General features: G+C 41.1%; 1 protein-coding gene across 7 annotated transcripts in view; it reads left to right on the top strand.

Moving 5' to 3' along the window:
- Nucleotides 1-16,424, top strand: part of kcnq2a (potassium voltage-gated channel, KQT-like subfamily, member 2a) — a 46,216-nt gene that overhangs the window by 9,996 nt on the left and 19,796 nt on the right. For 4 of the 7 annotated variants that reach the window (XR_012594872.1, XM_074642946.1, XM_074642943.1 and 1 more), the window contains exons 2-10: nucleotides 7,031-7,121; nucleotides 7,209-7,335; nucleotides 7,740-7,915; nucleotides 8,998-9,123; nucleotides 9,269-9,379; nucleotides 12,131-12,226; nucleotides 13,269-13,363; nucleotides 13,977-14,036; nucleotides 14,660-14,689. Coding sequence is in view for 6 of the 7 variants with exons in the window: in XM_074642946.1 (XP_074499047.1) it covers nucleotides 7,031-7,121; nucleotides 7,209-7,335; nucleotides 7,740-7,915; nucleotides 8,998-9,123; nucleotides 9,269-9,379; nucleotides 12,131-12,226; nucleotides 13,269-13,363; nucleotides 13,977-14,036; nucleotides 14,660-14,689 (912 nt within the window). In the remaining variant the exon portion in view is untranslated. Of the gene's footprint in view, nucleotides 1-7,030; nucleotides 7,122-7,208; nucleotides 7,336-7,739; nucleotides 7,916-8,997; nucleotides 9,124-9,268; nucleotides 9,380-12,130; nucleotides 12,227-13,268; nucleotides 13,364-13,976; nucleotides 14,037-14,659; nucleotides 14,690-15,338; nucleotides 15,393-16,424 lie in introns of all 7 variants that reach the window. The other 3 variants (XM_074642941.1, XM_074642942.1, XM_074642945.1) reach the window with 2 other exon arrangements.

Below are 16,424 nucleotides of genomic sequence, written 5' to 3' on the forward strand. Positions count from 1 at the left end.
TGTGTGGCCCGGGCCTTAGGCTATACATCGATGGGCATAAGTCACCCTTTAGATTTTTTGTGGCCGTATTTGACGGATGATAATGGATTTGTTACATCGCTGTGAGTTCACCTGTTCCTCAGTCTGTTTTGTGCTGCTATCGGTGTGTCAGTTTGACCAGGGCACACACAGGATTTTCTTTTTGAGAGATGGTTAGGAGAGCACTGTTAGCAAACAGCGGAGTCACTACGACCTGCGTTTGGTGGAACACACAAAGCGGTCGCCGGATTCAGCTACATAAAACAATATTTGTCTTGAGGTGGTGAAATGTCAATGTGACAAGTCAAAGAGCTGTAAATGACAAGATGTGAAGACACATCATTTGCACCTTCACTCTTGCAGAAGGAGGCGATGGAGGTGATCATTAGGGCATCAAATGGGTGCTAAAAAGAGGAAAAAAGGAAATAGTGTTTTTGCTATTCCTGGTAAATATAGATAGTTATGACAACCACTGGTATAAGAGCAACCTGTCAGAAAAAGGCTGCAAAGCTGAGTGACCTTGAATAGAAGAAAACTAAACCTTGCTATGAATAATACAGTGTTGTTAATTTAAACCGACAAAATCTATACCGACTGTAATTCCAGTATACCAGAGAAGCCTATCGACAGTTTACATAGATTTAATAATCAAAACTACACAGACAAGCTGCAGACTTAAGGCAGCATGTAATAAAAGCTTTTCTCTGCTTTTACCAAGCAAGCATTGACTGCTGTAGCCATCAATGATGTATGAGGTGCCAAAAACGCACACATGTACTGTAGATGTAAGAGAGAATGACCTCAATCTAACATAGAACATGCTGCATGCAGCTACAGCTGAATGTGCTAGCAGCTCGTGTCTTTATGCCTCTGATGAAGAATCATAAAGAATATCATATGATGTATTATATAGAATGAGATCGTCCATGGACTTTACCATTGCCACATACCAATGATCTCTGCCTCTTCATTCTGATTGGCTGACAGCCAGCGGCCGCTGCCAAGAGTTTGATATGACCCAACAGAAACTGCAGCAGCAGGAGAAGGGATCTGAGGTGAGCTGCAGTTCTGGTAGAAAAAAAAAGTATTACAGTGAGGGAATCCAGGGAGGATTGATGAGAGTCCTTGATGAGGATGGATGGGGATGGATGAGGGCTAGATGAAGCGTGACAGAAAGCAAAAGCTTAGATGAACTTGCGTGTCCGAGTGGATCATATGAAAAATCACATGTGCAGCCAGTTTCACGCTGAATTTACTCAGGGAGTGAGGAATTTATGTGAAAAGCTTCCTTGAAGGGAAGGTTCAGAGGCAGTCAGTAAACTGTATCAGGATTAAGACAGGAAATAAATGTATCTTGTTGCATTCGTATTTTCATAGTTAAGCTTTTGCTTCTTGCTTCTTAACAGCTGAAGCAGCTGAACACTGATCAATACCGGAGCAAAACATTTCTGCTGAACATATCAAGCCCAATGAATTTAAGCTATAGCTTCTTGAACCCTAGGCCCCTGCTTGAAAATGACATGCCTAAAATAAAGAGTATCTCTGCAACTACAAGGTCTATTTGAATAATCTTGGTATCATAATAAAGGTAACACTGGTGAGGTTGCTGCAAAGGTGTAAGCATCAGTATATATGTTACTGGGTCAGAGTAAATGAAGAGAGACTGCAGCATAAATGAAAGATATGATTTCCGCTGAACAAAACTGCACACTTTTAGAGTGAGTATCCCTTTGGAATGATGATGTTGCAGCCTAGCAAATCATATCACATCCAAAAATTGCCTGTGCACAGACTCATGCTTTATAAAGTGAAGCAGAGCAAGGTTGGAGAGGTTTTAGTAGAGACATGTCATTTGAAATTTTCTCGGCTAATTGTAAAACTCATTTAATTTAATTTACATGTCACTATAGGTATTAAGTCAATCTAAATACAACTGGTTTGGGCTTCGTTTTGAAAAATCAATCAGTCAGACCTCTATACATGTTCTCATTCAAAAGAAACCATAACCCATTGGTCTATGTGGACAGGTCTGGCCTGTATTGAAGGCCAATGCCTTTAGGACAAGTGCAGTACCACGATTAATCCATCATAATGGAGACCATGTTTTCACATGGAAGCCTAAGGATAGGTGGTTCGATGTTGGAGGAAGGATTGCAAATGCTCCTTCATGTAATGCAAATGAATACAGACAGCTGAAACGGACTCAAAAATGACCCAGAGACATCTGAGTAGCCATTAGCAGCGTTGATATGCCCTTGAACACAACTTTTGATCACAAAACAGTTTGTTTTTGTCACTTCTTCGGCTGCTACTTTAGTGAGTTTTGGTTGTAGAGTGATAAGACTTAGAATCTGTGGAGTCTCAGCTTCCACAATGACATTATCGTTTGTCCAGGTAGCACGAAGTAGCAAAATCGCTAGCACCACAATGCGCGCATGCACCACTAGCAGGATTTTCTGGGTGCCCATTAGCTTGGTGTTAGAATTGTGTGTCGTTAAGGTAAACATGGTTATCATGAGCTTTTAGTCGAGCTTCCTCCCGTTATATAGGTGAGCAGGTGCTGGATGAATGGTGTTTTGGTACCGTGGGCGGTCAAATCACAGTCTAGATTTTTAACTTCTGAGACGGTTTTGTCAAAAGTGTCAGCCTTGCCATAAGTGTGCTCTCTAAAACTGATGTTAAGATTTGGAATGATTTGATGAACAGCTGTGGGCTGAATGCAATCCGTGGTTCGAATAGTGTACAAGATTCATTCTGGGGTAGTTGTGTTTAAAGGTGGAATTCCAGGTTGTCCAGTGTGTGTATCAGGGCTGGTGTTAGCTAAATCCAGGCCCCTGAAATTTTGCATGACGGCCCCCTTCCACACTTTTAAAGCTGCATGAATCAATAGTTCTTATATTAAATATTAATAATGGACAAAATGACTAAGTGTAATGGAAAATGTGTCGCTGGTAGAGATGAACCCACAGAGACTACAAAGTGTTTTCACTTCTTTTATTTCATTGTTTTGTTTGTTTTTTTGGGCCTTGAAGCTGCTGAACTTAGTCAGGAGTTGATGGAGACCAAAACAGAGCTGAAAGGAGAGTGAATATTGGACTTACATTCATCAAGTGGAAAGAAGCACGACTCCAGATAAATGCTAAAGTTGCCCTGTATATACTGGATGTGTAAAAGGGCTGTTAATGCGATAATAACGTGCTAACGCAAATTCGTTTTAACAGCAGTAATTTCTTTAACGCATTAACACAATCAATCTTTTCGAGGTTGAAGCAGGCTCAGTCTTAAAGCTAGTGAAGATACTGGTATCATATGAAGCTAGAAAACCTAAGGAATCCATTGGTACCAGCTTGTCGCGGAGGAGGTTAAGTAACGCTCCAAATTTTGGCGAGGAAAAACTGGCATGGCCATTTACAAAGGGGTCCCTTGACCTCTGACCTCAAGATATGTGAATGAAAATGGGTTCTATGGGTACCCTCGAGTCTCCCCTTTACAGACATGCCCACTTTATGATAATCACATGCAGTTTAGGGCCAAGTCATAGTCAAGTCAGCACACTGACACACTGACAGCTGTTGTTGTCTGTTGGGCTGCAATTTGCCATGTTATGATTTGAGCATATTTTTTATGCTAAATACCTGTGAGGGTTTCTGGACAATATATGTCATTGTTTTGTGTTTTTAATTAATTTCTAATTGATTTCCAGTAATAATTATATACATATATTTGCATATAGTAAGCATATTTCCCCACTTCCATGTTGATAAGAGTAGTAAATACTTGACAAATCAACCTTTAAGGTACATTTTGAGCAGATAAAAATTGTGCGATTAATTTGTGATTAATCACAATTAAATATTTTAATGGATTGACAGCCCTAGTCAATAGGTATTACAAACACGATGACATCACATAAATGACATCACTTTAGTGTAGCATGAGTTGAGCTATGATGTGTAACACCTGATCTTGTGCTCAGGAAGATACTCGCTGACATTCCCCGGTATCTACTATGATTAATGTTGGTTTCAAATCCTGCATTGTCCCAGTATTGAGTTTCACCAGGCACTCTCCATTAGCTCTGCTTTGGATTCCTTCCAGTAGATCTTTTCTAAAGAAAGTCCCTCAGGTCGGAGCCCTGCCGTGCTTCTTCCTCTTCAAATCACATTTTATCTTCCATCCAATAAAGCGCTCGCCTGATGGGCACAGCCATTCCTCTGGAGGTGTGGCCGCACAATTGATTTTTCTTCCAAATCACATCAGTCTACCGCCACTTTTCTATTTTATCTCAAAGAATCATTGTTTGATTGATCTTTGAACGTATTTCGACCTGTTTTTGGAGATGTTTGGTCTATGGTATTGTCCCAGTCTTAACAAAGACTATTTTAATCACCTCTGATATTAACTCCTATCCTATTTTGAAAAGGATTAATATGATAAACATAAAAAAATAGATTTGTTTTCACTCCAGTAAAGAGCTACTGACAGAAACAACCAGTAAATACTTTCACTCTGTCTAATACGAGCTGGCACACAGAGGCAGGTTGATGAGAGTGTCAGCTGATGTTACTCCATGTTCCACACTCACAGGTGATTGGATTTTCTGTACACTTTTTTTTTGCATTCATTCAAGAAAAAATCTGTTCAAATGAACATTTACCTTTATCGTATTCTATCTGCTTGCCTGCCTTCAGTTCCTCTTTCAGGCTATCTTTCCTATTTACTCACTAATACATGTATTTACTCCTCCTAAGTGAGCTGCAGCTGTTTAAACAGTTTAGCTTATTTCCACTAATGAAGGCACCACCCAGGTTCTGCAGCTCTAATTCTTCATTCAGTTCCCAACCGCACCCACTTAAGCTTTAGAAATTGATTAGCAGATGGCAATCTGTCTTTATGGTATATTATTACAGCCATCACCACAGATGAATGTTAAATCTAATGTGGAGGAAATGCGGTATAGGGTTGGTTCGCCTCTAATGGTATCAATGCAGTGCTTTTATTCTGGAGTTTTACTCCACATTTCACGATGCTTCAGTTATTACTGTAAAATGTTATTTTGAATGTCCATCCATCTCCACTGTCATCCCAATCTCATGGGAAGGTGTATGAATAGCACGACATTAGAGGGACTGTGTGTCATTAGGACGCATTTTAGGCTTTCCGAGTGTCATTTGTACGCTGCTTTTCACGTGTATTTGTACGCCACGCAACAAAACTACGGTAATGTCCCCAGTTAGGTTCAGTCAACAAAACCACTTAGTTAGGTTAAGGAAAAACATCATGGTTGGGCTTAAAATAAGTACATAAACTAAGCAAAATATGTACGAAAAAACAACGTAACATTACTACGAAAAACATATCACAAATGGTGATGTAAGGTTTCCTTTTGGGTGAACTGACCCTTTAAGATACAGTTTTTCAAATCAATACTTTTTCTTAAAGATATTACAGAATCAGTTTGTAAATTAGTTTTTTCAATATGTGTTGATAGTGATTTTTTTTAATGTAATTGTTCCATTCATGGACAAGTAAGACATAAGTAGACAGGCATGTAGTTTTATTCTATGATATAAAAATTGTTGTGAATTTTTTAAGTTTGTCTTTAAAAAGGCGGTTGCTAACAAGTGTCTAAATGGGACTACTAAACGTCATCACGCCGACTCGTCCGCCTTTACAGCCTCGCTGTGTGTACTCGCGCTGATGCGACTGTGGTGTTCTTCGTTAAAGGGACTGTTTTTAACTTCTTACACATATAAATCAATCCGGGTCGGTGTCCCATGCGTGCTCGTGTTTGGCTACGCTGTTCAGACTCAGACTCCAACACAAACTACAGAGAAGCACCAAAACCGCAAAGTTATATCTAGTGAGGCCCGTCTGTTAAACAATGTTGGCCGCGGTCGGAGGACGCGGAGAAGACCGTAGCTTTGGTCTCCAGGACCGGAGTCTCTGCTGTACTCTGCTCCTCTGTCTGCTTGCCTTCAGTCACACACCGCGCTTGTTCTCGCTTGTTATCTAGTGAATGTACAGTGGACATTTGTGCAGAAATAACTGCTGCAGCTCCCCCAGACCAACAGAGGTTTCCCGTGTTTTGTGAAGTGACGGGGCTCCGCAGCGAGAAACGTTATCGTCTCCGACCAAAACTCCGGTGTCTCCCCTGTTCCGTTCGGCCGCGGTCGGGAGGCTGAAGCAGGAAAAGCCAATACTAGGATCAGCATTGATTCATGGAGAGACCTTCGTCTGGTCAGCTAACATTACTGCCAAGCAGCTGAAATATAGATTGATATTGTGGTTTTAGCTGACGTGTGTCGCCTCACTGTGTTGAGCGATGCTCGTTCATGTCTATTTAGAGCGAGCAAGCGCAAGCCCGACGCTGACTTTCGTTGACTTAACGGCCACAGGTGTCGCTGTTAACAAGCATTTCTGATTCTTACAAACAGTCCCTTTAAGGATGTTAGCTTTTTATTTCTGCGGATTGCATTCACACTTCAAAAATCATAAAAGTGATGTTCATTTGTGGAGATTATTTTACAGAACAAACCGTGTAAGTATCATAAATGTTTGTTTGCCACTGAGCTTATTTTCTGCAATAATCCAAAACCCACTGGAACAATATCATTGGCTGTTTATCAAGGGAACTTGTGTGATTCTAACTTCCGGGTTGGCCTATAAAAATATGTCATCCCTGCACCACTCTATTACAATCCTGCGACAGCCACAGATACCAGTTTTTTTTTTCGTTTTTTTTTGTCAGAGCCTTTGATTTATTGATTGCTTTCGGGATGTAATGAGAATTTCAACTAATATAACAAAAACTGTTTTTAAAATCATCTACCAACCCTACCTTTAACTGACAAGCATGGCAGTAAACCTTTCACTGACATCACAGATGCTATAACCTGTCTTAATCACTGTTGAACTTCCTCTATCTAAAACAGGATTTGACAAATGGAACAGTGTGACCTACCTTAGATTAAAAAAGCAATAACTTTTTTTCTGCTCTTATCTCTTCCAGCTTCCTCTTGGTCTTCTCCTGTCTCATACTTTCAGTCTTTGCCACCATCAAAGAGTTCAAAAACAGCTCAGAGAGTGCCTTGTACATCCTGGTAGGTATCATTTCATTTGCTGTAAACCTGTTCTCCATATACATTCATGTCACAGGGTTAACGCCACCATTTTGGTTTGTTCCACAGGAAATTGTGACCATCGTGGTGTTTGGAGTGGAGTACATTGTGAGGATATGGGCCGCTGGCTGCTGCTGTCGATACAGAGGATGGAGAGGGAGGTTAAAATTCGCCAGAAAGCCTTTCTGTATCATAGGTGAGAAAACAGGGTCGGCTTTGCCGGCTGTCATTTCTCTCACTTTGCTCTCTCAGAAGATAACAACACTGACTGTACAGTGTTATTCCATGCAGGAGGATATGATAACCATCTTTGTTATGCTTTCTTGTGATTTTCAGCACATCCGTTGCCTTGAGGTTATGTTAAAGACGAGGTGAAACGAAATTTGTAGCCATAGAAACCTCAATGAAAATTCAACACTTCTAAGTTGCCCCTAAGTACATGGAACAACTTTTGAATTACAAGAAAATTGCTCCTCATTCTACACAGTAAAGTGTTGTTACTCCAGTCTGATTTGATCAAGGATATACTATCTCTGGCTTCCCAGCATGTGCAGAGTTCTATGATTGTGTTTCTCTCTCTCTCTCTCTCTCTCTCTCTAGACATCATGGTGCTGATAGCCTCAGTATCCGTACTGGCTGCAGGATCTCAGGGCAATGTTTTTGCAACCTCGGCCATCAGGAGTCTGAGATTCCTGCAGATCCTGCGCATGCTGCGTATGGACCGCCGCGGAGGCACCTGGAAGCTGCTCGGATCTGTAGTTTACGCCCACAGCAAGGTGACATCATGTCGTTGTTTTTCTGTAGAGGTTCACGAGGAGTTGACCGCACCTTTCTCAATGTTGTGATCAGAGGGTTGGTACCTCAAAAAAAAAAGATTCACTGATTTATGGACGTCCCATTCTAAGTCTATGGGAAAAAGTCTTTTTGGGCCCAATGGCATCACGTGACGGACACGGAAGCTGTAATTCCACCATTTGACCACTCTGTAAGATTTCCTTCAAAGCCCGGTGCTCTTCCTGGGGGGCTTGGTTTTCAGTTCATCAAAGTTAATTGTATCATTTTGGTCCCCTAGAAATGTCTGTGTTTGTTTTTCTTAGCTCCACCCTCTCGCGTCTCTAGTTGCAAAAAGCCAAGATGGCGACAAACAAAAACCAAGATGGTTACGGCCAAAATGACGAACTCAAGACTGCAAACCGGCAGTCCACAAACCAATGGGTGATGTCACATTGACTACGTCCACATCTGATATACAGTCTGTGGTCGGGCGGTAGTTTGTAGCTTCGTGTCGCCGGCTTCCATTGAAAATGACTTTTGCCTGTTGCTGTGTCGCTCATGGTGTGAACACTGCATAAATCAACAAGATGATCAGGTACAGACATAGGATAACAGGTTTTAAAGTTTAAATCTAAGTCTGAGTCACCAGTATTCAACCATGGGAGTTGAAACTAGAAGTGCTTTATTTTCCACTGTGCGTCATCAGTGACGCACTGTTTCCAGTCGTGTCTCTTCCAAATTATTCTGTCATGGTGAGGAGACATATTTCTTTCAGTTTTATTTGAATGAGCTTTGAAATACAATATTAGCTTGCACTAATAAGCTGTGGAAACTGTGTGTGTGTGTTTGTGTGTAATGTGATGAGAGGGGAGAGGGTGGGTGTGTAGCTCGTGTTGAGGGAAATAAAGACGTTTATGAAGTGCTTCGCCACAGTGGGCATGCGACTCATATAATCATGTCCAATATTATTACAGACTACAGGCTGTTTGTTTACAGGGGTTACATCACCACTTTGCAAGGCATCATCGATGGCTCTTTATTGCTTTAGATTCCCTGACGCTCACTGTATTGGTTGTCCCTGTAGGAGCTGATCACAGCGTGGTACATCGGCTTCCTGTGTCTCATCCTCGCTTCATTCCTGGTCTACTCTGTGGAAAAGGAGACAAACAAGGAGTTTGAGACCTATGCTGATGCTCTTTGGTGGGGACTGGTAAGACAAGGGTTTACAGTATCCACATTATTGTTTTGAATACTAATTTTATTTCCAGTTTCCCCCCTGCTTCTGTTACAAAATATCTACAACCTGCATCACACCACTCAAATCCACTAGTGACTTTAACTGATCTTTTCACCAGATCACTCTCACCACCATCGGTTATGGTGATAAGGTTCCCAAGACATGGAATGGACGTTTGCTGGCAGCCACATTCAGCATGCTCGGGGTGGCCTTCTTTGCACTTCCTGCTGTAAGTACGAGGGGCTCGTCAGGGATACATTGAACCCAGTGTCGTTGGCATAAGAGTACGCTTAAAGTGCTGATTGAGCCTCGTTTGTGTTCAAGTCTCTTTCCATCATGGTGTTCATCAGCGCTCATCCATGTTACTGCTCTGCATCTCCCTAAGAAAGAGTGTGTCCAGTTCTGTCACATATTTTTGGTTTTTCCATCACTTTATACCCTAAAAGACCCACCAGACAGTGTTTGGACAAGCACGTGTAAAAACTTTGATGAATTGAATATACCTAGTTTGGATATATTGATCATTGTTCATTGCTCGAGAGTAGCACATTCATGCCAATTTATATTAACCATAGCAAATAATTATACCCCCGTGGCAACGTAGTTGGGGGTATACGTATAGCGCTTCGCTTGTCTGTCCTTCCGTCCGTTTCGTTTCCGTAGCAGAACTCGGAAACTATTTAACTTAGGAACTTCAAATTTGGTATGATGGTTGGTAGTGTGGTGTAGTTGTTGCTTTTGGGGGTTAGAAGTCCAGGGTGCCCAAAGTTTTTGAAATTTTGCCTGAAAACTGGGATTTTTTTCGACTTCTATTTCGTTTCTGGAGCAGAACTCTGAAACTATTTAACTTAGGAACTTCAAATTTGGTAAGATGGTTGACAGTGTGGTCTCGTTGTGGCTTTTGGGGATGAGAAGTCCAGGGTGCCCAAAATTTAAAAGATTTTGGGCACTGTGATCAATAGACTAATTCCATTAGTTCCTAAAGGGCAATACTTTTGGCCCTACTTTAGTAGGGGTCAAGCAGTGAGTGGGGGTATGTGAGCCATGCTCACTTTCGCCTTGTTTCTTTAAAGCTGCCCGAATCAATATTATCTCCACATATCTATGCAGCATTTTAGCATCTTTAAGCTCATTGTTTTAGTTTTACGGCCTACAACTCGGTTCAGTGTCACCGCTCTCATCACTGCCGTTTCCTGCAGGCAGCTGTTTTCAGCGAAAAAGCTCAGATAAACCCACTGTACACAAGTTACTGTAGCAGCTACTGTAGCTGGTGAACATAGTGGAGCATCTAGCAGCTAAAGGACCAGATATTTCCCTCAGGAGTTCATAAAGATAAAAAAGCAGAGCTAAAATGAGAGTGAATATTGGACTTACATTCATCAGGTCAACAAAAACACGACTCCAAGTGCTAATGCTAATGGTAATGGTGCTCCCTGTCTGCTGGATGTGTAAATCGGCAACTGTTGGAGTGTGTTGCAGTGCCCGTTTGGGGGCGTGGCCGTTCGGAGTGTGTGCCCATTCAGAACGGGCCATTGCTTTGCTCCCCAAGTGCTGCTCGCAGTGTTCTCGAGAACCGCTCATCGCTCGATGACTCCAGGGAAGTGAAGAAGAGTTTGGTTGTAACGTTAGTATATCCGGCATCCAACTGCAGTCAATGACCGCAATAAAAGCCCACTGCAGACGACATGGCCGAAGCCCCAAAGCCCTGTCCCCGCTGCAGTAAAGTGCGCTATTGCTTGTTTATTCGGAGTTTATTAATATTGAATGCGAGTCGAAATTGCACCAACTTCGACACTGCACATCCTTGGGCCCCCGGCAATGCACCTCACAAGTGTGAGGTAGATTGAATGAACGGTTCTCGAGACATGCGAAGGAAACACACACACACACACACACACACATATAGATAGAGATTCCTTGGTTTGTAGTTAGATACCAACTATATAAGGTAATGTGTCAGTGTTGAGTTCAAGTGACCAAAAATAATATATATATTAATAATGAATGCTGCTTTAAAATGTGAGACGTATATTAGTATTTGTAACAAATAAACCAGTGAAGAATGACAATTAAGTTATTACATGTTATATGTGTGGTTTTTCGTCCTTACATTGCTCAGTAAATAAGTACAGCAGTAATACAACTTTTTTCACGCAGACATTTTGAGTTGTCCTAGCAGGGAAAGCACAAGTGGAACGAATAACACCAAGGATCATGCAGCATACACAATACCAGGGCCCTGGACCTGGAGCACCTCAACAGAATGCAGCCATTGTTAATGCCATTAATTACTCCTTTGCTTCTCTTGTTATGAAATGTCTGCTGTGATATATTGGAAAAGGATGTGCAGTACTATATATGATAATGTGTACCCCAGCCACCTAATAACTTTTCAGTCTTTTATGATCCTACTCTAGTCACTCAGAAACAGAAAGCACTCTAAGTGAGCCAGCATGTTACATTACAGTTGTCCTCTTTGGTACTTAGACTGTAGAAGTATGCTAAAAGCTTCCTCTGAATCCACAAAAACTCTGCTCATTTTCCCCTTTACATTCAGCTCTCATCGCATGATGTTGAAATTCCAGTCACTGTGTAAATTGATGTTATATCTTCAGTGTTTCTCAGGTGAAACGCTGAAGATATCAGATTCAGCGGTGCTTTGAGGGAGCAGCTAAGACCCACACACATAACAGTGGATTGCTGTATCAGCACTCTGTTCACAGCAAACAGTCACTGCTTTTGCCACTTTTAGCATTTTCTATCACATTTCTATTACCTTGAGGCTTTGTAAACATGTTGAATTCTGTGATATTGTGTATTTACTAGATCTTTATTGTTGGATTTGCTCACTGGTCTCTGTTGTGGAAGGGTTCTACAAGGTGTTGAAGGAGTTGTTGCAATGCCAGCTCCTGGCCAGTAGAGGTCAATAAAGGTAACTGATCACTTTATGGGCTCTCTGTGTCACACTGATCCTGTACAGGGCATCCTGGGGTCTGGCTTTGCCCTCAAAGTGCAAGAGCAACACAGGCAGAAACATTTTGAGAAGAGACGTAATCCTGCAGCAGGCCTCCTCCAGGTATATGAAACCACCCGATTAGACTGTTATCAGGCCATCAAATAGGCGTTATCAGTTGCTATAAGCACCATAGATGTGGGTCATTGGGGGCCTACTACGCCTACTACGTTTTAAAGTAAAAGTGAAACTTAAAAGCCAAATATAAAACTGAATGAAACATCAAGTTTTGAACAGAAACAAAAAGACTTCTTTAGGTTTAGACAGCAAAACTACAACCTTTTTAGGTTTAGGCAATAAAACTACAACTTCTTTAGGTTTAGGCAATAAAACTACGACTTCTTTAGGTTTAGGCAACAAAACTACAACTTTTTTATGTTTAGGCAACAAAACTATACAACTTCTTTAGGGTTAAACAGCAAAACTACAACTTTTTTAGATTTAGGCAATAAATCTACAACTTCTTTAGGTTTAGACAACAAAACTACAACTTTTTAGGTTTAGACAACAAAACTACAACTTTTAGGTTTAGGCAATAACACTACAACTTCTTCAAGTTTAGGCAATAAAACTACAAGTTATTTAAGTTTAGGCAATAAAACAATTACTTCTTTAGGTTTAGGCAATACAATTACAACTTCTTTTAGGTTTTTTAAGTTTTAGGCAAAAAAACCCACTTAGTTAAGTTAGGGAAAAACATAGTGTTTTGGGTTAAAATAACTACGAACACAAAGACAACGACACATTGTTGGTTTCACACGCGACGCAAACTCCAGTCTTTGCCCTGTTTTTTGTGCCCCATCCATCGTCGCAAATTACTAATAACTGCTACTAATAATAATTACTGAGATCGCTAGAGGTCGCTGTCGTGTTCTTTTATACCTTCTTTTGGGGATCTACCATGTGAATAGATGATAAAACCTACTAGTGGGTGTAGTAAGCCCCTATTGACCCACATCTATGGGGCTTATAGCGACTTATAACGCCTATTTGATAGCCTGACAACAGTTTAATCGGACATAACACTATGTACAGATTTATCAAACAGAAATCGTCTCTGTTTCATGACAAAAAGTTAAAACTACTTTCTTATTTCTCCATCCAGGCTGCTTGGAGGTTTCATGCTACCAACCTTTCCCGTACAGATCTGCTGTACACTTGGGATTTTTACGAGCAGACTGTAGCTGTCCCGATGTACAGGTACGTGATGAAGCTGTCTGAATAGTGCTGTACATTATTCAGCATTTTCAATAAGTACAACTGTTTCCTCATATCACATTCTGCCATCGCTCTTAAAACTGGGAAGCTGAACCTACAGAATATCTTCGTCTTATTGTTGAATCAGATACTACCGTCTGTTGAGAAGAATCACACACTGGTGTGACTTTTCACTTTCTGCTTTCATAAGGGTAATTTTACTGTGGATGGGGCTGATGTCTTGGCAGTGACACCAGCACCTCTTTGAAATGCTGTTCAAAAGACAAACACTGCCAGTGGCTACTTTGTAAAATGAACCACTTATTTTGCTGTCCAACTGTATGAATCAGCAAATATAAGCTGACTTTCACAGAACAGTTTTCCCCCCTTTATGCGTCCAGAAGTAGAAGATCACTGCTTGTCTGTTCTATTTGGGAATGGCTTCCTGTTTGGTTTCATTCCAGTAGTAATTTGAGGTGAAAGGGTGATGACCAGCCGAATAGATAACTGCCAAACTAAATGGAATTAGCTTTAAAGAGCCTGACGGCGAGATTTAACCTTCCAACACTGAGCTGGTGAAAGTGACTTGACAGAAATGCTCTTTATCTTTTTCCAGACTTATTCCACCTCTGAATCAGTTGGACCTGCTGAGGAATCTGAAGGGCAAATCATTCAGGTATAAACGTGATGATGATCTCATGATGGATGATGGATGTAGAGATGCTGATAATGGGGATAATAGTGCTGATGACAATGATTAACAGTGAAGCAATAATCTTGTAATAGAAAAGACAAATTTGAAAAAAGGAAAAGAATTTTCAGTCGATGTTAAAGCTACACTAATCACTAAGATCATATTAAAGGACCAGTCTTCAATTAGGGGGATCTATTGTGCAGAAATTGAATATAATATTAATAAATATGTTTTCTTTAGTGTATAACCACCAGATAATAACAATCGTGTCTTCGTTAGCTTAGAATGAGCTGTTTATATCTACAAAGGAAGCGGGTCCCCTCTCCAAAGAGTCCTACATGTTGCACCGCCATGTTTCTACAGCAGCCCAGAACAGACAAACCAAACTCTGTTAACTTTTCCTGCTTGGGCCGGAGTCGATAAAGTTACTCGCTCCTGTCTTTACCGCTGCTCGCTCTCGGCCACCGTAGCTCTCCGTCGCTGCATCCTTTGCTTAGCGCCACCCATATATATATATATATATATATATATAACAACATGGAGCGATGTTGAGTGTAACACATCACCGACACTGTGTAACAGTTTGGTGTCTTCTCTCCTCACAGGAAGGAGTCTCAAACAGAAACCTCTCCCAGGTCTGTGATCTGATGACTTTATATCTCTCTTCACATCCCTTTGGCTTCTCTTCAAATCTGCTCTTAGCTGCTGCTGAGGCACTCTTCTTGGGGGAGTGTGTGTGTACAGTGTATCTGTGTGTGTGTGTGTGTGTGTGTGTGTTGGGGGTTATTGTAAGTCCTGCGTGTCAGATATGGATGTGGTTGTGTTAAGCGCCTCCTTCAAGAACGGTCATGCTGCATTTGCTCACATGGTGCTCGAAGATCAGACTCACTTTGGCCTCTGATACTCAAGCTTTCAGCATTGCCTCGGGGAAAAAGTGATTTTTAACACTTTAACAGCATTGCTTGAGTTTGATCACATTGTTTTTGACTAAAGAAACATGTGTAATTATTGACAATGTAGTAACACTTTATTATAACTTTATAACCATTTGCACATTTAGTGTTTAAACTATGATGTCAAAAAAATCTGCTCTAAAACAGCATTAGAAAGATACTAGCGGGGATTTGAATTCATTCATAACAAAAGAAGTGTTGCAAATTAATTATGAATTATAGTTACAATAAAGTGTTACTGGCATCACAGTATGGCACACACTGCTGTTTTTCTGACTGTATCCACTGCCACTATATCTTTTTGTGTCTCCTCTACTGCCCGCCACTCCAGTAATGAAAGTGCACAAAAAGACAGACTTTGCGGGTGCTGTCCGAGAACTATTAGGTATAGTTGCTGCACAGATACTAACAAGTCTGCACTGCAAGTCTGTGTGCCTCTTTCCATTCCTACCTTTTCTCCTCTCCCTCTTTAAACACGTAAAGTTAGAGGAATCACACAATATGGACTTTTGGTAATACTTCACAATAAGGTACACAAAAACGTGAGAAGTTACTGGGGAACGAATGAGGAACTGCTAGTGAACCGTTAGTTAATGAGTAACTTCTAATCACATTTTATAGAGAGTAGCTAATGATGATAAAAAGAGCGAGGAACGAATCAGAGATGACTTGATGATTGATGAATTGTTAATGAGTTCTTCTCTAATAATTCCTAATGGAGGACTATATAGTAGAAAATGATGAGTTGAGTGAAAAACAGACTGGGAGATCCTTTATTTAGGAATTATTAAATAATGATTAGTTCATGAATATATGTGACTTGATCTGACCACTTTTATGAGTTCCATCCATCCATCTGCAACCGCTTATCCCGTTAGGGGTCGCGGGGGGGCTGGAGCCGATCCCAGCCGACATTGGGCGAAGGCAGGGTACACCCTGGACAGGTCGCCAGTCCATCGCAGGGCTGACACATAGAGACATACAACCATTCACGCTCACATTCACACCTACGGGCAATTTTAGAGTCCACAATTAACCTAACCTGCATGTCTTTGGACTGTGGGAGGAAACCGGAGTACCCGGAGAAAACCCACGCTAACACGGGGAGAACATGCAAACTCCACACAGAAGGGTCCCAAGCCGGATTCGAACCTGCAACCCTCTAGCTGTGAGGCGCCAGTGCTAACCACTGCACCACCGTGCAGTACTTTTATGAGTTATTCCTGATTAACTCTGAATCAGCTGCTGAGCGGCACAAAGCTAGTAATGACTCATTAATTACTTATTACTTGAACATTAGTTACTGTTTTTGTGTCCCCCCCCCCAAAGTAAAGTGAGACATAATATTGAATAGTTACTGAGGATTCCTCATTACTTCCTCATTTTCTAATTATTACTTACCCTTTTTGTGTGTCCC

Source organism: Sebastes fasciatus, chromosome 8 (genome assembly GCF_043250625.1).
Source record: "Sebastes fasciatus isolate fSebFas1 chromosome 8, fSebFas1.pri, whole genome shotgun sequence".
Taxonomy (NCBI): Eukaryota; Metazoa; Chordata; class Actinopteri; order Perciformes; family Sebastidae; genus Sebastes; species Sebastes fasciatus.